This window comes from Rhinolophus sinicus, chromosome 14, assembly GCF_057876585.1.
Source record: "Rhinolophus sinicus isolate RSI-liver-muscle chromosome 14, RSI-T2T, whole genome shotgun sequence".
In the NCBI taxonomy this organism is placed as follows: Eukaryota; Metazoa; Chordata; class Mammalia; order Chiroptera; family Rhinolophidae; genus Rhinolophus; species Rhinolophus sinicus.
In genome coordinates, this window is record NC_142514.1 from 27,582,287 (window position 1) to 27,606,709 (window position 24,423).

General features: G+C 53.0%; 2 protein-coding genes across 2 annotated transcripts in view; both read left to right on the plus strand.

Annotated features, from left to right (window-relative positions):
* Nucleotides 1-1,285: 1,285 nt before the first annotated feature.
* The window catches only part of BMP8A (bone morphogenetic protein 8a), a 30,140-nt gene continuing 7,002 nt past the window's right edge, over nucleotides 1,286-24,423 (plus strand). Inside the window, exons 1-4 of the mRNA XM_074334464.2 lie at nucleotides 1,286-1,979; nucleotides 16,093-16,282; nucleotides 16,720-16,868; nucleotides 24,020-24,214. Of these exons, the coding sequence (XP_074190565.1) occupies nucleotides 1,646-1,979; nucleotides 16,093-16,282; nucleotides 16,720-16,868; nucleotides 24,020-24,214 (868 nt within the window). The 5' untranslated portion in view covers nucleotides 1,286-1,645. The remainder of the gene's footprint in view (nucleotides 1,980-16,092; nucleotides 16,283-16,719; nucleotides 16,869-24,019; nucleotides 24,215-24,423) is intronic.
* OXCT2 (3-oxoacid CoA-transferase 2) lies at nucleotides 18,848-20,382 on the plus strand. The gene is given in 6 exon segments (XM_019718779.3): nucleotides 18,848-18,908; nucleotides 18,911-19,063; nucleotides 19,066-19,291; nucleotides 19,293-19,485; nucleotides 19,488-20,032; nucleotides 20,034-20,382. Coding segments are annotated over 6 exon segments (1,527 nt in total).

A 24,423-nucleotide genomic window follows, 5' to 3' on the forward strand; every position in this document is an offset into this window, starting at 1 on the left:
CTGCCCACATGGTTTACGGGAATGTGAGGCCATTGTTTTAAAGAATAAGGCTATCTCCACTCATCCTAAATTGAGATAAATGATTTTTGCTATTACAAGAATCAGCCCAGCATTGGGCTGTTTGCAGCTGGGCAATACACAACCTGAGAATTATAGGCTATATCCGAGGCCCCAAATGATGTGATGTGGACTTTCCTGTCGTCCTTACCAATTCCTTCCAACCGTCGGAGCCCAGTCTGGGAGTCACTTCCTTCCAGCGCAGCACCTTAACTATAAATAAGTGCAGTGAGAAAGCGCCCAGGGAAGAGCAGGCTGGACAGAAGGGGGCTAGTCAATCCAGAAGTTTCCGTGAGGGGAATCTTCTCTTGCAAGCCGCTGAGGGAATGGACAATTAAGATGCGCAAAGGCGGTTCTTAGGAGCTCGGAAAGGGCCCCAGAGCTCCTTGGCCGGGCTGGAGGCGAGTTCGCGTCTGCTGCTCAAGGCTGTAGCAGCACGTCGAGGTCCGCAGCGGGCTCAGCGAGAGCAGGCGGTTGGTGTCGCGGGTGTTGGATTCGACTCATAGGTGGGTGGTGGGGGTGTCGGGCGAGCGGGCCGCCTGGGGTGTTGGCAGGGAGCACACAGGAGCCAGGTGGGTGGGCGCGCTGGGAGCAGCGACTGAGCTGGCCGTAAGGGAAGGAGAAGCCCCTAGCAGTGTAGGCAAGGAGACAGCAGGGAAGGCTCCCGGAGGCTGGCTAGTAACTGCGGTAGCAGGGAACCCGGGCCAGGCAGATGCTGGGAGAGGAATGCGCCCCACTGTCCAGGCTGGCACCCACGACCCACGGAGTCCTTCCAGACAGGACTGAGGCCGCATTTGGGGGCATGGGGCGACACTCCGCGCACCACAAAGCGGGTCACTGGCTGGCCGGACCGAGACTCCCGATGCCCTCCGGAGCGAGGGCGCTCAAGGACACTCCCCGCTCCGCCGCTACCCTGGGATCCCCAGACCTAGGCTCCCTGCCTGCCCGACGGCGTGGCCAGCGGCTGCGAAGGCAGCCCAGGACGACCCTGGCGACCCAGACGCCTGAGCTGCGGACCCTGCATCCGATCAACACACCACCCATCAACAGGTCGAACCGCTACCGGCGCCAACACCCGGCAGGACCCCTTCCAGGACCGGTTTTCGGCGGCCTTTGGCCCCGCCCCCGCGTCCCTATTGGTCAGGCCCGTAGGGGGCGGGACCCGACGACCCGGCTTCCAACTGAAGGCAGCTGCAGCCGAGGCGCAGAGCACAAACCGCCGGTTGGGCTGAGCCTGCGTTCCCAGGTCCGCGCCTCCCTGAGCGTCTACGGGAGCTCTCCCGCCACCTGGAGTGAGCGGGCCTCGGCAGCAGCCTGACTGGAGGGCACAGCAGCGACAGATAGTTTACCCGACGGTCCCCAGACGCCCGTGTAGCCCCTGCCCGAGGCGTTGGCTGCCGCGGCCACCGACCAAGAACCGCGACAGGTGCCGCGCGTAGGGCGCTGTCGGGTCGGCGCTGCGACCGCGGGCGAATCCCGCGCTGTCCCACCGTCCCCGAGCCCGGCCCGCCGCTTGCCGTCAGGGTCCCGGCCCAGGGCCGACGGCGCAGCGGATGCGTGCGGGGTGAGAGCCCCCAGTCGCCTCGCCATGGCCGCGCGCCCCGGGCCGCTCTGGCTCCTGGGCCTGGCGCTGTGCGCGCTGAGCGGCGGCGGCCCCGGCATGCGCCCCGCTCCCGGGTGTCCGCAGCGCCGTCTGGGCCCGCGCGAGCGCCGCGACCTGCAGCGCGAGATCCTGGCGGTGCTCGGGCTGCCGGGGCGCCCACGGCCACGCGCGCCGCCCGCCGCCGCCCGGCTGCCCGCGTCCGCGCCGCTCTTCATGCTGGACCTCTACCACGCCATGGCCGGCGACGACGACGAGGACGGCGGTCCCCGCGAGCGGCGCCTCGGCCGCACGGACCTGGTCATGAGCTTTGTCAACATGGGTGAGTGTGAACTCTAGGGATGGGCGTTTCTGACTTCGATAACCGTGCCACCTCGGCGAGAACGCGCGTGTAGGGACGGCGAGCTGAGTGTCCTGGCGCCCCCACGGTGGCCCCTCGGGGAGGAACACGGGATGCAGGATCGAGTGCACAGCCTTGGGCAGCGGGTGCCCCTGCGGTGAACCGAGAGTCACCGCCTGGTGGACGGACCCCGCGGAGGAGTGGGAACTGCCGAGGTCAGGGCAGCCAGGACTAAGGGGTGTGGGGGTCGGCGAGCTGTGGGTCTGGCGGGGCAGACGCAGGAATGTGAGTCCCAGGGGCGTGTACAGTCACCCGCTCGCAAACACACCCAAGAATAGGAATCATGTAATGTCGGGTGGACCCGGGCAGTGCCAGGAAGACAGTCTGGTCCTGAGAAGACGGATGAGTAAACAGAGGCTGTGATGCTGTCACTGTGATAAGGGCTGTACTGAAGAGAGGGACAAAGTTCACTGTGGAAAACCCTGGTCACATCACCAAAGTGACCAGAGCTGAGAGGAGAACCCAGATGTCCTGAGTGCTCAGCAGCCTCTTCCCGGGGCCAAAGCCCAAGAGCCTGGAGGTGGGGGCGTGGCTGTCAGGGGAGCAGGTGGGAAGGAGGAGACTCGGCTCAGTGGGGCAGTCTGTGGTCATGTCACCCACACCCAGCACCTGGGACATGGCTTGACATGCAGTGAGTGTCCAGGCCTGTGGAATGACCTGTTGGGCAGCTTGGCTCCTCGTTGTTCTCCCAGGCAAAGCCCAGCTTTTCCTCTGCAGAGATTTCATTCGAAATCGAGGAGCCATTTACCCTTAAAGTTCTCCAAGGTATCTTTTTCCATTATACTAAACTCTTTAATCTACAGTCATGAATATTTGTCCCCCATCTGCTCTGCCTCCTCTCTGTGACCAGTGAGGGTCAAGGGTCTGGGCTCAGGCAGACCCCAGACTGGACCTGGGGACCCAAGAACGACAGCTCAGCCCGAGGTGGGGAGAGCGATGGGGCCAAGGGCAGAGCAAGGACTCTTGCCAAGGCCACCAGCCTCCCTTCACCTATGGCATCAATCTTCATCCTCCCAACAACCCAGTTAACAGCCTATTCATCCCCATCTCCCAGATGAGGATCGTGAGGTCAGAGACACTGTCATGCCCAGGATAGCATGGCCTCTACGTGGCTGAGCCAGGACAGGCCCAGGTTGTTTGGCTCTACATCCAGTCCTCAAGGACATCCTGCTGTCAGGGGGGCAGCCTTTCAGGGTGGAGGGAGCTTTAAGAGGGGTTTAGGCAGAGGGCTCCGGGGGACACGGAGCAGCAGCAGGTGTTGTGGGGTCCTCAGCTATTTGTTTCCCACACAAAGTCAGGAAGAGGGGACAGCTAAGGAGGCCTCTGTCCCTTCCAACCCAGAACTGGTGGTGGCCTAGGGTGGGTGAGCGAGCTGCTGGAGGCAGCTGTTAACCTCTGCTGGGAGCCCAGTGCCAGGCACGGGACTCCAACCTGTGGGTTTCGGATGCCAACTTTCTGGTTAGAGGGCAGGGGTGGGGACTTCGGACAGAGAGCATGGGAACTGAGGCTGGAGCTCTGTCCTCGGAACAAGCTGACCCAGGGCTCAGGACCAAGAAGAGCTGTGGAGGCAGTAACCCTGAGAATGTCCCCCAGGAGCCATCTATTAAAGTGAGTCACCACCCAGGCCATGTCCTGCTTCCTCCCACATCCCCTGGGTCAAAGCTTGCACAGCTCTAGTGGGAGCTGCTGCTGTGAATTGAGCAGCACCCTGAGCCCAGGAACACCTGGTTCCCCTCCTGACTGCTGTGTGATCTTAGGCAAGTCCCTCGCGCTCTCTGAGCCTTAGGTCCCTCCTTGTAAAATGGGACTCCCAGTCATCAGTGACTCCTCAGAGTTGTGTGATTAGTTGATACATGGGAGGAGCAGAAAGTTATCCTCTTTTAGGGTGAACCTGGCTCTGGTCACCGCCCCTGACTCCAGCCCCTCCCAGCTGCTGCTCAGCCTTGCGGTGGATGTGATGGGAATGTCCCCATGTGCCTTATACACATGTGAAACCCAGAAACAGATTTTAAAAGCGAACCAAAGGTGTTTCCACCAGTTTTAAATTAAGAGCATTTGCAATTCCATAGCTGTGTAAGTCCTCATTCCATCCATGCAGCGCCATGTCCAGCTATTTTACCAGCGTCATTTCATGGGCTCCGAGAGGTTAAATGGCCAGGCCAGGGCGACACAGCACATCCATGCCATCATCCAGGCTGTGGATTCCAAACCCCAGCTTCTTCCCCCGCCATCTCTGCGTGTTTCATTAGGATCTAAGGCCTCTGACGCTGTGGGATCAACAGGCAGGTCCTTGTTCAGTGGAGCCCAGTTGTGGGCGGGGCCAGCCAGCTGCCAGCAGGGCCTTCTTTATTCTGTCCTACTAATTGCACTAGTAGAACTCTCAGTGAGAGTGGTTTGACCTGGTAATTATCTGGGCTGATGTGGGGGCTTAGGCACCTAACAGGATTCTCTTCTTGTTTGGAGGCCCAGGCCTCAGGCATGTGAAATCGGGGCCCCTAAACCCTCTGGAGTCTAACAGCAGAGAGTCTGTGCTAACAGCGCCCACGCCCAGGCTCCCACTCCTGTTGCTTCCCGCTCCACCTCTCCTATCGGCCTCATCTGGCTCCTGAGAAGCCATGCCTGCTGCCTACTAGGTCCCTGACCATCAATGGCAGCCTGTAGGACGCAGAGGCCACGGGCCTCTCCCAGGCCTCCGGCCCTTGGGTCATGCCTCTGTGGGCAGAGCCGGCGGCCCTGCCTGGCTTGTCTGTCAATCTCAGCCTTGTAGAGCCTTGGCTGCTTTTGGCCAGGATGCAGTAATGGGGGCCAGTACTCGTGTGGAGCAGACAGAGCCAGACCCTGGTGTCGCATGTGCTCAGGGAAGAGAGAGCCCTGAGCTGGGAGGCAATACACAGGTTTTTGTCTTGTCTGGCCTGCCATTGATTCCTCCATGTCCCGAATCATGGCCCCTTCCCTTCTCTGGGCCTCTGGTTTCTTGTCCAGTACAGTGATGGTGTCAGAAAAATGAGGGGCCACGCAGCCCTGACCCTGTGGTTCTGTTGGAGGCGCCTTCTGACAGCACTCTGTCCCCTCGGCCTGAGCACAGGTGTGACTGGTTGTACCTCGGGCACTTCGGGCTGACTCAGCCCCTCTGGAGGGAGGAAAGAGGCAGGAAGTATCACCTCTGCTTGTTCCTCCTGAATCCTCTTCCACGTGTCAGTGGGATGGCAGGTGCCCATCTTCCAGATTGAGAAACTGAGGCACAAACAGCACTGTAGGCAGAAGTCCAGCCAGAAATGAATGGAGCCATCTTCACTTTTGTCCTGATCCTTCCCTGCACCAGACTAATTTATTCCTGGGTTCTCAGGCAGCCAAGGACAGGGGTGTTGACGAACTGAGGCTGTTGGATTTGAGAGAGGCTGGATCAGTGGGAGTAAGAGATCTGGTCTCCGTCACTTTCTTTGATTCTTTACTAGGGACTTTCATTTTTTCATCAATTCATTCAACAAGTAGTCACGTGGTACCTGCTCTGTGCCAGGCATAGTTCTAGTCATTGAGATATGACAGTGTACAAAACAAAGACCCTGCTCTCATGGAGCTGACGTTCTAGTGGGAGAGACAAAGAACAAATACAGCAGCCATAAAGACGATTGTCACGTGGTGTAGACGGTGATACCCCCTGTCTGGAAACCCAGAGGGGAAAAGACACTGGGAGGACTGATAGGATCGGTGTCGGGGGTTCTGACCTGGACTCAGACTGACAGGATTTGCATCTTCGCCCTGCCACCTACTCTCAGTTTGATCATAACTTTCCAGTCCACCTCTTGGAGACTCAGTTTCCTCTTCTGTAAAATAGAGATTCTCACGGTCCCTACCTGTGGGCCCCTTAGGGATTGTGTGAGATGACACCCAGTGATGACTATACCTGATGACCACAGAACTTCCACATCTGTTCCTTCATTTGCATCTCACAGTTACTATCACATCTTTGTTTTAAAAAGGCAAGTGAGGCTCAGAGAAGTTAGGTGATTTTCCCAAGGCCACACAGCAGGTGGTCTCCCTGTCTGCACATCCTCCGCTCTTCTCCATAGAAGCTGCCTCTCCACCCAGATAGAGGCCTAGTTGATCATTAGGTCCAGTAAGTGCTGCTGAATTGGACTGTATTGAATGTATGTTGTAGACTGAGAATCTCATTTAAAAAATGTATTTGTTTTGGGGAATTATAGAACTAAGGCATGTTCATTGTAGAAAATTCATATATAGATTCATTATAGAATTTCATTATAGAAAATTCAGACCATATGTTTAGAAACATGGAAACCCCTGGTAGTCCTGCCTCTACTTCAGAGAAAACCAGCATTTTAATCCTTTGGTATAGCACCCCCCCATCAGCCTTGATATTTTATCAATATAGATACTAACATTTTATTATTTTTTTTGCAAAGTGGGACATAAATTGCCCACTGTTTTGCGACTTTGTCTTTCCTTTAATAGTAAATTCTTTGTCCGTCTTAAAATTATCTTACTATTAGAGGGACCACCTGCCCAAAAGTATTTCTCTTTTTTAAAAAAACAAATTATTTCAGCTTTATTGAGGAATAATTGACTTATAAGATATTTAAAGTGTACATCATGATGATTTGATATATGTATACACTGTGAAGGGATTCCGCCACTGAGTTAATTAACGCATCCGTCACCTCACATATTTATCGGTTTTTTTTACTTGGTGAGAACAGTTAAGTTCTACTCTCTCAGTAAATTTCAATTATACAGTACGGTGTTATCCCTTACAGTCATCATGTTTTACCCTAGATCTTCAGACCTTATTCATCTTGTAGTTGAAAGTTCGAACTCTTTTATCAACTTACCCCTATTTTTCGCCCCCTCCCTCCCCAGCCATTGGCAAGCACTTTCTACGTTCTGTTTCTATGAGTTTGACTTTTTCTGTGTGTGTGATTCCACATATAAGTGATACCATGCACCATATATGTTTGTTTGGCTTATTTCACTTAGCATAATGCCCTCAAGCTCCATCCATGTTGTCACAAATGGCAGGATTTACTTCTTTCTCAGGACTAATATGCCATTGTGTATGTGACACATCTTCTTTACCCATTTATCCATCGATGGACACTTAGGTTGTTTCCATGTCTTGGTTATTGTGAATAATGCTGCAATGAGCATGGGAGTGCAAATGTCTTTTTGATATCCTGTTTTCATTTCCTTTGGATAATACCAGAAAGTACGATTGCCGGATCATATGATAGTTCTATTTTTAATTTTCTGAGGAGCCTCATAATAATAATTTCAATAATGGCTGCACCAATTTACATTCCCACCAATAGTACACAAGGGTTCCCTTTTGCCACATCCTTGCCAACACTTGTTAACTTGTCTTTTTGATGATGGCCATTCTAACAGGTGTGAGGTGATACCTCATTTTGGTTTGGCCTTCCATTTCCCTGATGATTTCTCTGATGTTGAGCACGTTTTCATGTACTTTTTGGCTGTTTGTATGTCTTCTTTGGAAAAATGTCTACTCAGTTCCTCTGCCCATTTTTAAATCAGATTATTGTTTGTTTGTTTTTTGCTATTGAGCTGTATGAGTTCTTTATATATTTTGGATATTAAACCCTTATCAGATACGTGATTAGCAAATATTTTCTCCCATACCGTAAGTTGCCTTTTCATTTTGTTGATGGTTTCCAAAGATGTCTCTCTTCCCAAGAGCTGAAGGTGGATGCCTTTTCTCCAAAATCCTGTCTGTCCCGCAGGACGGTTTGCCCTCTGGATCCCTGATAACTGACTCCTCTTTCCCCACCCCATTTCCTCAGTGTTTTCTCACCCTGCTGGGGTAAATGAGTACTATTGCCCCCAGCTGACAGAGGAGGAAGTTGAGTCTCATAAAGTAGAAGTGACTGGCCCTGTTCCTGGGTACCCAGATCCATAGGAGCAGATGTGAAAACTGGATCACAGCAATGAGGGGAGGTCGGCCCGGGGTGGGGGCGCATAATGGTTGACTACTCTGCAGTAGGACACACTGGTTTTTAATCCGGCGTCTGCCACTCAAGAGCTCTGAGATATTGAACGGGTTACTTAAAATCTCAGTTTCTTCACCTTTACAATTGGGATAATACCTGTGTCATAGTATAATGGTTAAATACAGTAGGTAAGGCATTTAACAACTTAGCAAATGCCTGGCCTGCTCAAAATGGCAGTCAGTATGATGAGGGAAGAGCCTGTTGTATTTATCTACACCCCCACCCCATCGTTTACCTACGGACCTCCTGGAGCCAAGGAGTAAAGAGCACAGTTCCAGGGTCAGGCTGCCTGGGTAAGCATTACTAGAAATGGCATGTAACGTGCCCAGTGTGGTGCCTCACACAGTTCAAATGGGAGCTGGCACATTATTTCCCACCTCTATGCCTTTGTCTAGAACACTCTGCTCCATTTCTGCTTGTCAGAATTCTTCCACCACTCTCACTAGGCTTCCTAGAAAAGTATCTCTGACCCCCTCCCCCAAGGCTCCCTCCATGCTTAGAGCCCCCCCTGTGCCCCATTGTGTTTCTCTTGGGATTCTAGTCGCTTTCTGCCTGCAGATTCAGGGGCATCCCCTCTTTTTCTTCCTCCTCAGGAAACTATGAGCAACCTTAGAATAGGGACCAAATCTGACTCTTCATGATCCCCCCCACCCGCTGTGCACCCCAGATTCTGCATGAAGGAAAGGAATTCAGTGGGAGGCAGGGGACCACGTGAAGGAGCCTGGCCCAGTCAGTGGGGCAAAGCAGGGCCAGCCCTTCCTGTTTTTTCGGAAGCTGACAATGGGTGCAGCATGTCCCTGGGACCCCAAGTCCCCTCAGGGCCCTGCCTGGAGGAAGGGGGCTTTAGGAGGCATTCTCGGGGCACCGGCTGACAGGAGAACCTGAAGACAGGTGACCCCCTCATCCCAGTATTGCCACTGAGAGGAACTCTAGGGCCACTCATTTTGTACCGGCTCCGAGTCTGCAAGTCCACATGAAGGGCTCCTAACCTGACACGTGACCCCTGGCAAGTCTCTGCCCCTTCTGGGCCCCAGTTTCCCCTTCTATGCAGGGTTGCCCAGAAGGGCTTTCCAGCTCTGACCAAAGAATGTGCCCACTCCTAGCCTCCTGATGGAGGCTCCTCCAGGGGTGAGGCATGGGGCAGGAGATACACCCAGCCTGCCTCCTCACGGGATCCCATTCCCCCTGGGAGAGGGATGTGTCACCGAGACCACAACTTTCTGGAAAACGCCCACAGTTCACTTCTTCCTCCGGTTTGAACTGGAGGAATCGCATCCTTCTTGCTCACATCTCCTTGGATCTATTTTTGGCTTTGGCAGGCTTGATGTGGTGGCCTGTGCGGGTGTTCCCTTTTAATTTGGGGTCTAAAGCCGTCTGAGGCCCCGACCAGTAATTATGAGTGCAGAGCCATTTATGGAAACAGCTCTGAAAAAAGTCAGTAATGGGAACTCTCTAAAAATACCTCAGAAATGAAGCCTTGGGCCGCCTCTCGGAGCGCTGAGATTTCTGGGTGGGAGGAAGCCCCTCAGGATGCAGAATCGATAGGTGATCAATTCCATGGCGCCCCTGTGGGGCAGCACAGGCCTTGGGGACACGGGTCTTGTTTGAGGCCTAAAGTGGGCCCCTCGACCTCTGTTACTGGCAGGACCAGCCGAACAGGCCCAGCCCGTCCGCCTCCAGGGCCCTGAGGGAGCCTGCTCTCCACCTTGGGGGCCAGGCAGGAGAGAACGGCTGGAGGAGGGCCTGGGGGAGGCTGAAGGCAGCCAGGCGGCCCAGGAGGCCATGTGGATGAGACGGGCCAGCTCAGGGGGCCTGGGATGCAGAGCCGAGCTGCGTCCCTCCTGGGGACCCTGCGGGGCTGGGGAGGGTTTGAGGGCAGGAAGGATGGATGGACACAGAAGATTCTGTTCCCTGAACGGCTGCTCTGAGCTTGAGGAACAGGGGGTCTTTTGAAGTCTTACTTTTTGGTCAGAAACAAGACAGATTTGAGTTGTCTGGATGACTCTAAATTTTGTCCATGGCACAAAAATAGTTGAAGCCTTTGCTGGTGTCGCTTGTGGACCCAGGTGTGGCGTCTGGAGGTGTACCCTGTAGGTGGTGAGTTCAAGGCCTCAGAAGTGGAAAGGCGGAAATGTAGGCTGCCTCCTGCCCATAGCGGACCCTTCCCGTAAACATGGGACCCGGAGGTGGTTTAATTAGGGGTCGGTGGAGAAGGTCCTGTGATTCTTTATTTTTCTGGAGCCAGGGAAGAGAGTTAAGAAAGTAATCACTTTGAATGTTTCCCCAAGTGGCGCTTCGTGGAAGTAGTGGTGACATTGTCTGTCCCAGACCCTGGCCTGGGTCCATAGAGCTGGCTGTCAAGTGTCTATTAGCCACAGGAAACTCCAGGGTCTTCCAACCCACCTCACAAGGTCATGCACTGTCCCGGCAGCAGCAGCAGTCGAGCTTCATCAAGTTCTTGCTAAGTCAGAGATCCTTTGAATCACTGTGCTGAGTTATTGAGGGCTGAGAAACAGAATTCGTTACGTGTCAACTGCTCTTGCCTGTCACTCCAGACTTATCTTGGACACCTCAGCCCTGGACCACTAGATTTCAGCCCCGCCAGGCTCCTGGATGTTTCTGAAACATGCAGGGCCACCTCTTCACATGTCCGGTTCCTTCTCCTTCTCCAGACTTGACTACTTTTCCCCCTCATTTACCAGGTTTCACCAAGGCAGTAGTTCTCAATCTCCCAGGAGACATTTGGCAATATCTGGAGACATTTCGGTTGTCCCAGCTGGGCAGGGGAAGGCGGTGTCACTGGCATCTAGTGGGCTGAGGCTGGGGATGCTGCTAAACCTCCTGTCGTGCACAGGACAGCCCCCCACACCTGAGAAGTATCTGTGCTGGAATGTCGGCAGTGCCGAGGTTGAGAAATCCTGTCTAAAACAGGCCGCTGTTCTATGATGAGGGTGATGAACTAACAGACATTAACCTATGCGATGAGTTTCAGTCGTTTGTATTTGTTATTCTCTCTGGTGCTCAAATTGTCCCTTCTTTGACCATTGTGAAGCCTCTTTAGTTTGGCTTCCAAGTACTTTCACTCTTAGGAGTTTCTGAGAGCTTCCTCACCTCTGCTGTGAGATGTTCCAGGCTCTGCTCAGGCATTTCCTGCCCTGAGTGGGAAATCGGCCGTTTCTCCAAGAGCCCTGTGCCCTGGGGTGGAGTGGATACAGAGACTGCACCCTGAGCGTGAGGCTCCCACTATCCCTGCGTGGCCATTGTTCAGAGGCTTTTTCAGTGGACAAAGCTAGGGAATGTATATTTTCTAAGAGAAAAAAAATCATGCCTTCAGACTAATTTTTCCAATTCAAATTTAATATTTTAGGCTTTTATTCAAATTTTTAAATTTTATATTTCTGTTTTCTTTTTCACTGAATAATGGGGTACTAGCACACTAATTGTTTGCTTGGTCCTACAATTTGATGTGCTTGGAAGGGGATGTCACTTCTGTGGTATTCGTCTCCAAGTTCCGTAACTTCAGGCCAGTCCTGAGAAAACATCATGTAAATCCACACTGAGGGACATGCTACAAAATAATTGGCCAGTGTCCCAGTCAGGAACAAGGAAAGGCTTAGCAATGGTTACAGATCAGAAGAGACCAAGGATACCAAACAAATGAAATGTGGAATCCGTGATTGAATCCTGGAGTAGAAAAAGGGCATTAGTGTGGAAACTGGTAAAATTCAAGAAAAGTCTATAGTTAATGGCATTGTACCAATATCAGTTTCCTGGTTTTGATCATTATACTATGGTTTGTTTATGTAAGATGCTCTTCTCAGGGGAAGCTGGGTAAAGAGCATATGGGAAGGCTCTGTACTATTCTTGCAGCAACTTTTCTCTAAATCTGAATAATCTAACATTATTTCAACATAAAGTGACTCCCGCACACCCTCCCCGCACTAGCACCATGCCATCCCTCGTTTGATGTCCTTCGTTACCCTCATCACCTGCAATGATCTTGTTTACTTTCTTGTTTGCTACCAGACTTCCCCACTGCACTATAAACTCCCAAGGGGCAGGGCTGGTCTGTCTTGTCTGCAGTTTCCCCAATGCCTAAATCATGGCTTGCATTTAATAAACACTGCTTTCAAATGCGTTGAATGAATGAATGAATATTCCTGGATGTGACCAGGAAAAATGAACAGAACAAAATGAGTGTTGCTAGAAAGGCTCCAGAGCATGAGAGGGCGGCATAGTCAGGAGTCATCTCCCACATGCCCAAAGGGGAAATCATGGGACACGCCCCCCCCCCCCATTAGTCATCCCTGTCCTAGATTTTGCACATGAGGGAAATAATTTACTAGCCAGAAACCTTGCTCCAAGCATCAATGGTTCCCTCACCTCCAGTGCCACCATGGAGGACTCCTGGCAGTGCATATCTCAGATGGCCAGAATCCAGAACATAGGCCAGGAAGGAAGCACCCTCTGCCCTTCACCCAGCCTGTCTGAATCTGCCAGGGGACCCGGGAATGAACTTCCCAACCCCATAACCAGCAACAAAACTTTTCTGGGAAAACCCAAAAAATCACACTGTACAGACCTTGACCCTTCCCATAAATTTCCTCTGTGGACCATCCAACAATAGCAGTGGGGTGGGGAGCAGAGACAGGCCAAGTCCATCTTGGGTTCTACGCTGTTCTTTCAGTATCAGATGGTGGATGGAGGTCCACTGCAATGCAAAGTGTCCAGATGGGGGTCAGGACCCCTGGGTTCCATCTCCACATGTGTACAAATGTGGGAGGGGAGCGTATGTGGTGATCTCTGTCCTTTGAGCTCTGAAGTTCTGTAATCTTCAGCACTTTCATGAAGAAAGGGTCAATTTCTGCTCTGTGCCTCAACCAGAACTTGGGTGACGGCCATAGAGGCATTGCTGAGGGGCTGCCTCTCCGAGCCTGGACATCTTTCCATGCCCTGCTTATGAGGAAGGTGGAAGCTTGAAGGTGGAGGCATGAAGGGACACTGAAAAGAAAGTGCTCCTACATACTATATTACAGGCATGTGCTGGACCATGACTGAGTCCTGGCTGCAATAGCAAACGTGACTTTTTAAGTTTCATTTACAGTTTCATTCAAGTGGTCGTTTTGCAGATGTGGGCGCTGAGGCCCAAAGGATCAAGCGCCTTGACAAAGGACAGGCAGGTGAAAAGGAGGTGCCCTGATGCTGTCCAAATACTTTTCAGTTGAATTGATACATTTGATGTTATATAATCTTTTCATTTCATACTTTATTCAGAAAAAAGAATATTGAATGTCTCCTTCTCCTGCCACCCCAGGGCTCTTGAGTTTCACACATGGCAGATGTCATCACTTTGATATGTCAATTATGTTAGGAAATTAGAGGTCAGCACCCCTCCCCGATTCCTAGGATATGGCCACTGCTCTTTACAAAGTCCTTCACAGCCCTGTGTAAAACGCCTCCTAATATGCCCACTTCACAGATGAGGAGCTCGCCGGGAAAGTACCTGGTCAGGACCAGAAGCCTCAGCCACAGCCCAGAGCATATATGCTTCTCAGCGAGGTTTTCGTGGTTAAAGCAGGCGCTGCGTGCCTGGGGACTACCTCAGGGAACAATCCAGGTCCCAGCAAATGCTTTTCCTCACTCAGCTTTTGAGAACTATCTTCCCTAACCCGAAGGAGCAACTTCTGAAAAGATGTCCATCCCCACAGTCCTACCAATGAAAGGGGACACCCCCTTTGGTCCGTTACAGTAATGTCTAGTTTAATGCTGCACCCCAGGAAGTTTTATCAGTTTCTGATGAAAAGCAGTATTTTCCTAAAAGTTTCCCACCCTCTGGTGCTTGCCTGGAAGAGTCAGGCTGGGCCGTTTCCTGTGCTGGAACTGCTGGGGGTTTTATTGATTTCAAACCCACAGAATGGAAGTTTGAAACTGGGGTGTGTTCAGGTGAACAAGGTGCTCGTGACCCAGCAAGGGCAGGAGGCCGCGAGGCTTGGTGCCCACACAGAGCTGGCAGGTTTGTGGTTTGTTCCCTCAGTCCCTGGATCCAACATGAAATGAGCCTCAGGCCTGCGGACAGAGTTCCCAGTGAGCCCCCAGGTCCCACCCGTCAGCTGGGGACGGATGCACTTACTGATGCTTTGAGAAGGGGCGGGCAAAGGATGTGATGGAGTGACCCGTCCTCATTCTCTGTCACAACAGCCTGGACCCATTTGATCCTGCAGATGGGGGATTGTCACACAGCCACGCAATGGAGGTGGCCTGTGTGGTCCCTGAATCCACGGGAATTGTCACCAGTGTGTGTGTGGAGGAGGGGAGTCCTGTGTAGATATTCATGGTGACCATCGCTCAGGGAAGGTGCAGAACCCTGCCCTCCATGCTCTCTGCCCGTGCAGGACCCCGATGCCACCTGGGCCACGCTGCCTCGGAAACAGCCTGGCTCCAGGGGGGCACTTGCTGCCTGTCCAGCGCCCTGACTGACGATGGATGTTCTGTTTCTTCTCCTCCCTGGTCCGGGGGTGAAATGCCCACCTCCTCCTGCCCAAACATGTGTGTCCACTGGCCCAACCCAGCACAGCTGTTTGCTTGTGCATCACTGGACCAGGTCCCCACCGCGAGGACAGGAAGTGCTCCCCACATCCGCCTCTGCCACCAGCCTGGTGACTTGTGGTCACTGAGCCCAGTAGCCTGAGAGAGAAGTTTTAAAAAGACTCCCAGACATGTAATTAAAATCTCAGTGTTGGGTTTTGGGGAAGGCGCTGGACGGCTCCCACCCCTGCTCTCCGGAAACACAGATTTTTAGTGTTTGAAAGTGACAGGAGGCTAAAGTGAGGCGGCTCTAAATATACTGTCCTGGGCATTTCCGGGCAGCTGGGGAAATGTGGGATTCATCCCACGTCCATGGCCTCTTGCCCAGAGGGTTGGACCAGCACCCCCACCTCTGCTGCCTCAGGTCCCGCCCACCTGTGCTTTACTCTCCCCTCTCCCTGCAGCTTCCACCCCAACCATCCACTCCCTTGCTGCCCCGAATCTTGGCTTCCCCCTGACCAGAGGCACAGCCTATGCTCCGAGGCCGGAGCTCCAGTCCTCAGCTGTCAGGTCACAGCTATGCTCATGCCCATACCCACACCGCTGACTTGTGCATGGCTCTGGCACCCTTAGCCTGTGCATACGAGGTCCTCTCTGCCTAGAACGCCCTCCTACCACCTCTCCATCCTCCAAGACTGTCCCATCCAACAAGGCCAGTTCAGATATCACCTCCTCCTGGAAGCCTACTCAGATTTCACCATGTTTTCGACCCCTTCACTTCCCCAGCTTGACTGGGCCTCTTAGGAGCTGTCACGCCTGCCTTGCTTCTTGTGCCTTTCTATCTCTCCCTCTGGCCCTCCTTCCTCCTTCACCTTGCTCCAAAAGGAACCTGCCATCTTTCACCCTTTGCTGTGTTTCCTGGCTGTTGTTTTCCTGCCTGTGCCGTGTGTCACTCAGCTCTAGGCCTTTGCTCATGCTGGTCCTTCCTCTGCAGTGTCCCTCTCCCATGACATCATGGCAAATGCACTCTCACCTTTCAAGGCCCAGCTCCATTGTCAGCTGTGAGCAGTCACTCTTTCCCACATGCCATCCACGCACATTGGCAGACTCTGAAATACACTGTCATGTCCCTGCCCAGCCCATGGCCCTTTTTTGCCTTGGGTCTGATGTCCATCTCCCCAGGACCTATCTTCGGCCAGACCCAGCAGGGGGGCTGAGCCGGGGCCTGCTGGGTTTGGGGCTTGGTGGCCAGAAATGGAAGCTGCCCTTGTTGGTACCCACGGTGTGCCGGGTGCTGTGATTGGCATCTCACTACAGGCCTCGTGGGGCCCTCTCAGCACTGACAAGCAGAGCCTGGGGTCAAGCCCATTCCCCAGGGAGGGAATGCCCTCCCCAGGCTGCCCAAGCCCCTGGCTCCCACCGGGCCCTGCCACCCCAGAGCCCGAGCCCAGAGCCAGGAGTGAACACCAGCCCACTTTGTCTTGCAGTGGAGCTCGACTGCACCCTGGGCCACCAGGAGCCCCACTGGAAGGAGTTCCGCTTTGACCTGACCCAGATCCCGGCAGGGGAGGCGGTCACAGCCGCTGAGTTCCGGATTTACAAGCTGCCCAGCACCCACCCGCTCAACAGGACCTTCCACGTCAGCATGTTCGAGGTGGTCAGGGAGCGGGCCAACAGGTGCCTGTCCTGCGCCCCAACTCCCGGTCAAGCCTCTGTCAGTGTGTCTGGCCCAGCCCTCAGGCGGGGGGCGGGGATGACATTTCCCAGAGGACAGAGGGGAGCTTCCTGGGCGCACACCCTCACAGATGCAGGATGCTTGGCTCAAGGCCCCGGCACCTAGGCAGAGGCCCAGTATCAGTCATGGCTTCAAATCCCCACCCTGCCATCCTGGCTGTGGGACCTTGGATGGGTCGTTGAGCTCCCAAGCCTCAGTTTCCCCATCTGTCCACGGGCATAGTAACACCTTTCTACGGTAGACACAGTGAGACAAGGCACATAAGGTGCCCAGCCCAGAGCCAGGAGGATTGATGCCCCACTAATTGTCCCCCAGGTGGGCACTGGAAACACGGAGGCAGCTGTGCCGGCTTCGGTTAATTGTTCTTTCGTGTCCACAGGGAGTCTGACTTGTTCTTTTTGGATCTTCAGACGCTCCAAGCTGGGGACGAGGGCTGGCTGGTGTTGGACGTGACAGTAGCCAGTGACCACTGGTTGCTGAACCGTAACAAGGACCTGGGACTCCGCCTTTATGTGGAAACGGAGGAGGGTAAGACTCAGGGGTCAGGTGGTGAACTTTCTCCTGGGGGATCCTCCGAGGCTTCTGGCAGCAGGCACAGCTGGAGCCCCCTCGATTGGCCTGGAGCCCACCCCTTTCTCATGTGGCCACTGGGGTGAAAATGCCCTTCCCACTGTGGGGGTCAGTGGGATAAAGAGGGTGAGGTTCCCACAGTTCAGGACAGCAGGAAGCCCTGACCAGCGGTGGTTTCCCTCCTGTCCTTCTGCAGAACCAACATTGGAGTTGCTAAGAGAGTGAGTCCATGCTTTCTTTCCCCAAGAAATGGGTGATTCTTTCTCTCTGGGGAGCCGCCTTCTATGTTGGGAGTTTCCGAGCTGGGCAGGGCACGAGGGGAAGAGGTTACATCCTCAGGCTCTGGGTTTGAATCCCAGCTCTGCAGCTTTCTAACTCTAACCTTGGCAGGTTACTTATCTTTCCAAACCTCCGTTTTCTTATCACCAGAAGGAGTCATGCATTCATTCATTCACCAGCTGTTTTGGGGGGAGAGCCTCCTTCATCCCAGGCAGTGGGGATAGAAAGCCCGAAAGTGGGCACAGGACTGGCGTGTTTGACTACATCAGGGGCTGCCATGGCCAGAGCAGAGTTGGCCAGGGAGAGGTTGGAAGGAGAGGAGATTGAGAGTCAGGCAGGGGGCATTCTGAGTTACGATAAACCAGGGCAAGGGGCTGGAGTTTTTAGGGAGCACTTGCACTTAATAGCAGTGGAGGATGACAGGATCTGATTCGGGTTTTTACAGAAGACCCCTCTGAGACACCCCCTCAAGGAGGTGTGGCACCCCTCCCAGCCCTTCAGTGTGGGTTACGCTTAGTGACTGGCTTCCCAGAAGGACACTATGGAGCAGGGTGGGGCGGTAACTTGACGGTGGACAAAGCTGGCCAGTGCCACCTCAGCCAGGTGATCGAGGTTCCCACGAATAAGTCACGTGTCCCTGTGTTCCCTGGATATGATGGGCTGAGAAAGCCTCTTCTCCTTGGTGGATCTTCTCTGAAACCCATCACCCCATCTAACAATGAGAAAAACATCTGGCAAACCCAAATGAAGGACATCCTACAGAACACGTGACAAGTACTTCTCAAAACTGTCAAGGTCAAAAACAAGAAAAGCCTGGGAAATTTTCACAGCCCAGAGGCACCTGAGGAGTTGTAATGACTACAGGCCACGTGGGAACCTGGATGGGATCCTGACAGCGAAAGATGACTTTGGAGAAAACTAATGAAACCTGAATAAATCGTGGTGTTTAGTAAATAAGATTCCAATATTGATTCATTAGTTGTGGCAAATATACTATAATAACCTAAATAAATGTTAACATTTGCCAGGGGACACTGGGTCTGGGTATATGGGAAATCTTTACTGTCTTCGCCATTTTTCTGTAAATCTCAACTATTGTTGACTATAAAATAAACACCCCTCTCACCTCGGTGGGTTGTGTGAACTGTGGGGGACAAAAGGGAAGTGAAGCCAGAGAGTCCCCAGGAGCCAGTGTCCAGGTGAGAGGAGTGACGGAAGCAGAAATGGAGAAAAGTGGATAGAGGAATCCATGTATAATATGGATGCAGCCAGTGGATTTTTTTTTTTTTTTGCCTGAATTAGGGAAATATAGAGGAGAGGTAGGTTTGAGGTAGGAAAGAGTTCTCTCTGGGCCTGATGCCCTTGAGAGTTGGGCAGATGTCCATGGAAATGTCATTCCAGGACAGATGGGTGCTGGAGATACAGACGTGGGAACCACTGACATATAAGTGGATTTAGGGCCATGTGACTGGAGGAAGGAGCGTAGTGATGGAGCAGGAAGGGGACCGAGTCTTTCCGAGTGGCGTGGACTCGGGGCCTACTTGTGCCCTGGCCCGGCGCGGGCAGCGTGGTCGAGACTCCCAGGGCCCCACCATAACCACCACCACCACTACCAACACTACCTTTCCCTGGCCGACAAGCCAGAGCCGGAGCAGGCGATGGACGCCATGCTCCTCCTGACAGCAGTACTGGGGCGCTATGTGCCCGCCGGCGGCTCCAGCCCGCGCGGGCCAACCGTGGTGTCTGCGGCTTTGCCACCAGAGTTCGTGCGCGCACCAAGTTTTACAGGGATCCCGTGGAGGCTGTGAAGGACATTTCGGATGGGGGGAAAATCATGGTCTGCGGCTTCCGGCTCTGTGGTATGCAGGAAAACCTGATGGGGCGCTGCTCAAGACCCGTGTGAAGGACTTGACCGCGGTCAGCAGCAACGTGGGCGTGGAGGACTTCGGGCTGGGCCTTTTACTGGCGACTAAGCAGATCAACTGCATGATCTGTTCCTATGTGGGCGAGAACGCGCTCTGCGGGCAGCAGTTCTAGGCGGGCGAGATGGAGCTAGAGCTGACGCCCCAGGGCACGCAGGCTGAGCGCGACCGAGCCGGCAGGGCCCGCCTTCTACGCGCCCATGGCCTACGGGACCCTAGCTCAGGAAGGATGCGCCCCCATCAGGTTCCACAAGGACAGCCACTTCGCCATCAAGAGTCAGCCCAGAGAGGGGAGGGAGTTTCACAGGGAACGCTATCTTTTGGAGCACGCCATCACAGCGGATTTTGCTTTGGTAAAAGAGTGGGAGGCCGACCCCATGCAGGAAACGTCATCTTCAAGGGCAGCGCCAGGAATTTCAACGTGCCCACATGCAAGGCTGCAGAAACCTCCCTAGTAAAGGTTGAAGAAATTGTGGATGTGGGGTCGTTTGCTCCGAAGACGTCCATTCCTAACATTTATGTAGATCGCGTGATACAGGGGGCAAAATATGATAAAAGAATTGAGCATTTAACAAACCAGACAGAGGAAGATGGAAAAGACATGTCTGTGAAGGACACAAGGGCGCGAATCATCAAAAGGGCAGCTCTTGAATTTGAGGATGGCATGTATGCCAGTTTGGGCATAGGGATCCCCCTTCTGGCCAGCAACTACATCAGCCCCAATTTAGTTGTTCACCTTCACAGTGAAAATGGAATCCTGGGCTTGGGTCCATTCCCATTAGAAGAGGAGGTTGATGCAGATCTCATCAATGCGGGCAAGCAAACAGTCACCATCTTTCCTGGGGGCTGCTTTTTTGCCAGTGACGACTCATTTGCCATGATCCGAGCAGGACACATCCATCTAACCATGCTAGGAGCCATGCAAATATGGTGACCTGGCTAACTGGATGATCCCTGGAAAGAAGGTGAAGGGAATGGGGGGTGCGATGGATTCGGTGTCCAGTATCAAGACCAAAGTGGTGGTCACCATGCAGCACTGCACCAAGGCCAATGAACATAAAATCTTGGAGAAATGCATGATGCCCCTGACTGGGAAGCGGTGTGTAGGCCAAATCATCACGGAAAAAGCCATGTTTGACGTTCACAAGAAGAAAGAACTGACGCGGATTGAACTCTGGGAAGGCCTGACCGTGGAGGACATCCAAAAGAGCACAGGGAGCGCCTTTGCCATCTCACCCCATCTCAGACCCATGCAGCAGGTGGCAATCTAACCCAGAAGGAGACCGTAGTCACTGAGGCTATTTTTCATTTTTGCCTCACAGGATTTCATCCAAAGGAAGTCAGAAATTATACTTATCCTTTTCAAAATCCAGTCTGATGACCAGTTTTCTCCTGGCATCTCAGACTTTCTATACCTACATAGACTTTATTCTCTCGAAGGGGGTATGACTTTAATTAAAACAAAAGGAAAACATAGACGTTTGTCTTGTTTATTCCGTGAGTCCTAAGACAGCTCTGCTACAGTCACTGAGGACATTGGCTGTCCTCTTCACTGTCTGTGATGTTTACGTTAAATTCTATGTAGCTTGAGAGGATCCCATAGGAAGAATTTTGTTGAAATGCCTTCCCTCATGAATGAATCATGAACGTAGGGGGGAAAATGATGAGGGAATAAGCTAAGAGTATAGCTAAGACACCATTTTACTAGTGCCATGAAAAACATATAAACATAAATGTCAATTTGTGATCAGAAGACATGCTATCTAAATGAAAGATTTTTTTTTTCCTTTGGCCCCTCTGACTTTTCTTCTGGGGCCTTTCATTTTGTTGCTACATTTTGTTTTTCTGTAGCCTCACCTCCTCCCCCCATATGCTTCATCCTCATAGCTAAATAGATGGTCTCTAGAAGGAAAGCAAGACTGCCTCGGTGGGACAGTGACCGGGTAATGGGATCGACTAAAGGGAGAGACACTGTGGGTGCTAACATGCCACCAGGAAGTTAACTCTGGGAATAAACAGTCCACCTGTGTGTTGCCAAGTGCTGCAGCTTATAATAGGAGGCGTTCTAGAAACCGACAGACTTAGATGGGTTTTGTCATCGTAACTCATAGTGTTCCTGTGTCGACCTGAACAGACACTTAGATCCTTCCTCTCTGTTGTGGAGCCCTAACTGGCCCCTGGTTGACATTCCCTTATAATCCAAGAGGGGCTGTGAGGTATTTCATCCTGAATCCATAGTCTGAAAGACTAGGAAGAAAAAATAAAAGAGTGTGTGTGTTTGTGGGGGGCGGGGTGGAGAATGGATGTCAAAGCCTGGAAAGCAGCTTGCATCCTCAGTGTAGATCTAGGGGGCGCACAATTGTCATGCGCATGCGCATTAGAGCAAGAAATTCCAGCTGGTCAAGGAAGGCCTTTCAGAGAGGCCTCACGATGGTCTCACCTGGAAGGAAGGGACAGACACTGGAATGGAGAGATGAGGGACCATGACCAGGTTGCGGGGTGGGGTGGGGGTGTTGGAATGGAATGTCATCAATGGGACAGTAGGATACCTTTGGGGGCTTCTGTGTGTCAGAACTTTCCAGCAGCAGCATGGAACAGGCAGAGGTTTCCAGGGGCAGATAAGTTACAGAGCTAGTTAAGATAGTAGAAAGAAGAAAAAGGGTTGAACTCCCCATCCTCATGTGATGGAGTGACCTAAGGGACAAAAGCAAACCTGGTCCACAGCTGGGATTCCCTCCAAGCCTTCATCCAGGCAGGGATCCTGGGCCCCAGAGGATCCTGAGCTCCCACCTCTGCCTTTCTGGAATGGGGCCTGTCAGAGCTTGGCAACCTAGGGACCACCAACAAGACAGCCTGGGCCTTTTCACGACCAGCTGGAGGCAGAGAGCCTGCCCAAATATTGGGTTGAGCAAAAAGCAGAGCTGAAAGGGAGGGGTCACTCTGGTGTCTGGAAGGAGGGGCTAGGGGTCCTTTCCCAGACTTCCCAGATTAGGATCTGAAAGATCAGGTGTCAGTCCCCTTGCCACATCCCGCAGCCAGGCCTCTGCACAGTTTGCTGGGAAGGGTAGGATTGTCCTGGCTCTGATGCAGATTGCTTGGCACCTTGCACAGATACTGCTGTTCAAGGGCAGCAGCACACAGGCCTGGAGGGCTGCCCAGGTCTGAGGCGGTCCCCAGGGTTGGCCGGCTGTGGAGCTTCACCCCAGGGCCGTGTTGATGACGGTCACGCCCACTCCTGTCTGCTCTGTTGCCTCCTCATCCTTGTCTTTCCCCTCTGCTCGCAGAGCTTTCATGTGTCTTGTGGCTCTGCACCTCAGTACTGTGACTTGTCATGACCCAAACGCTCCCGAATGGCTTCTGTCTGGGGTCCTTCCAGCATCAGCTCCTGCAGCTGAAGACTCCTGTCTCAGCAGGATCAGTCATGAGTGGATTCTCTGATGGGCCCAGCACATTGTTTTGTGGCAGGTGATGTCATAGGTCAAAGGTTAGCCTCAGGATTAATTAGTTGTGCAATCCAGTATGCCCCATGGACACAGGTCTAAAGCACAGCTGTTTAAGAGCTGACCTTTGAGCAAGACTATGGGTGGGGCAGGCAATGTCCTTGACCTGTAGTGTATAATGGAGAATCATATTAGACCTGTTAATAGAACAAATACATATACCTACGTATGTGTACATCTGTACACTGTATACATAAATGCATGCATGCATGTTTCTGTATGCACAGACGTGTGTGCATGTGCATGTGGGTATCAGAGTTGCAACATTGAGGGGAAATGTACACGGCAGTGGAACACTTGGCAGTGTGTTTTAAGCAACAGAAAAGTGAGTTAGTAATCATGCTCTTGGTGTTTAGTGTAAGAAAATTCCACAGGAAAAGCAAATGAAGAGGTTCTGTCGCATTCTCATCCTTATAATGAAAGCCAGGAAGTAACCTGAATGTATAACGATAAGCTAATCGCTAAGTAAATTGTGCTGTATGAGTGATATTTCTTCTCAGAAGTCTCTTTAGAGTTGTTATTATATTGCTTTGACAATTAAAACATCAACAGTTCATTTGGGACGACAAAGAGGTCCAGGAAGATAGTTTCCTTGGTGGAGTCGACATTTACAGGGCTAATGAGTGTGTTTTTTATGGTGTCCTCAGTCTTTAAGTGGTTATGGGGTAAAATCCCTTTTTTATAGGCATCTCTGTACCTGGAGCCCAGGCCCCAATTGTGTCCCTTCCCACAGCCCTTTCTTTCTTTTTTTAACCACTAACTGGGCCTTGTGGGTAAGAACTTGGGCTCTGGGACTTTGGTGCAGTGTCTCTATCCCACGGAGCCTGGTATCTCATTTATGGCCTCAGGGAACAGTGAGTGCTCCGCTTTTGGGGGCTGCTCGTCAGAACAAGCACTCGCCACGCCCCGGCAGCTGCTCCAATCAGCTGGGTGTTATCAATCCTACATTAACCGCCCCAGAAAGCATGGGTGGCTGGGCTAGTCCTCGGGCCTAGGAGTCCTCAGACCGAGGTGGGAACCCTGGTTCTGAGAGTCCCTGGCTGTGTGGCTCTGGGCCGTCATGCAGTGACTCTGAAGGTTCTCAGTGACACATGAGGTCCAGGATTACTGTCAAGACAAGTGGGACCATCGGTGTGAAATGACGTTGAAACCTGTACATGACTGTCACCAACACTAACCCTGCGGTTCACCAGCCCTCCTTCCACCGTCTCCCTCAGGCCTGCCTGGGGGCAGGGGCTGCACTGGGGACTCCGGGCTTCAGATGAGGAAACTGAGGCACAGTGGGTCCCCCTCAGGCCTTCAGCCCCTGTGCTCCTGGGCCCGCCCAGGCCCCGGCAGAGGTCCCTGCTGTGTCCATGTATAAGGCCACCGCCCTTGAGTGACCGCCCTTCTCCTCTCTCTGTCTCAGGTCACAGCGTGGATCCTGGCCTGGCCGGTCTGCTGGGGCAACGGGCGCCGCGCTCCAAACAGCCTTTCATGGTCACTTTTTTCAGGGCGAGCCCCAGCCCTGTCCGAGCCCCTCGGGCAGTGAGGCCCCTGAGGAAGAGGCTGTCGAAAAAAACCAACGAGCTGCCGCAGCCGAACAAGCTCCCAGGGATCTTTGGTGAGGTCTGGGGCTGGCCCGGGTCTGAGCCCACAGGCTTTTGGCCGAGAACCAGTGGTGGTGACACAACCCTCTACCCCTCAGTAGGGTTCAAGCCGATGGTCACCCTCCACCCACCTTTCCTGACACCCTCCTTTTGCCCCATGCCTCTGGGGACCAACTACACTGTCTCTGAGGCCTCTCTGCCACCCAGGAGTCCCTTCTCTGCC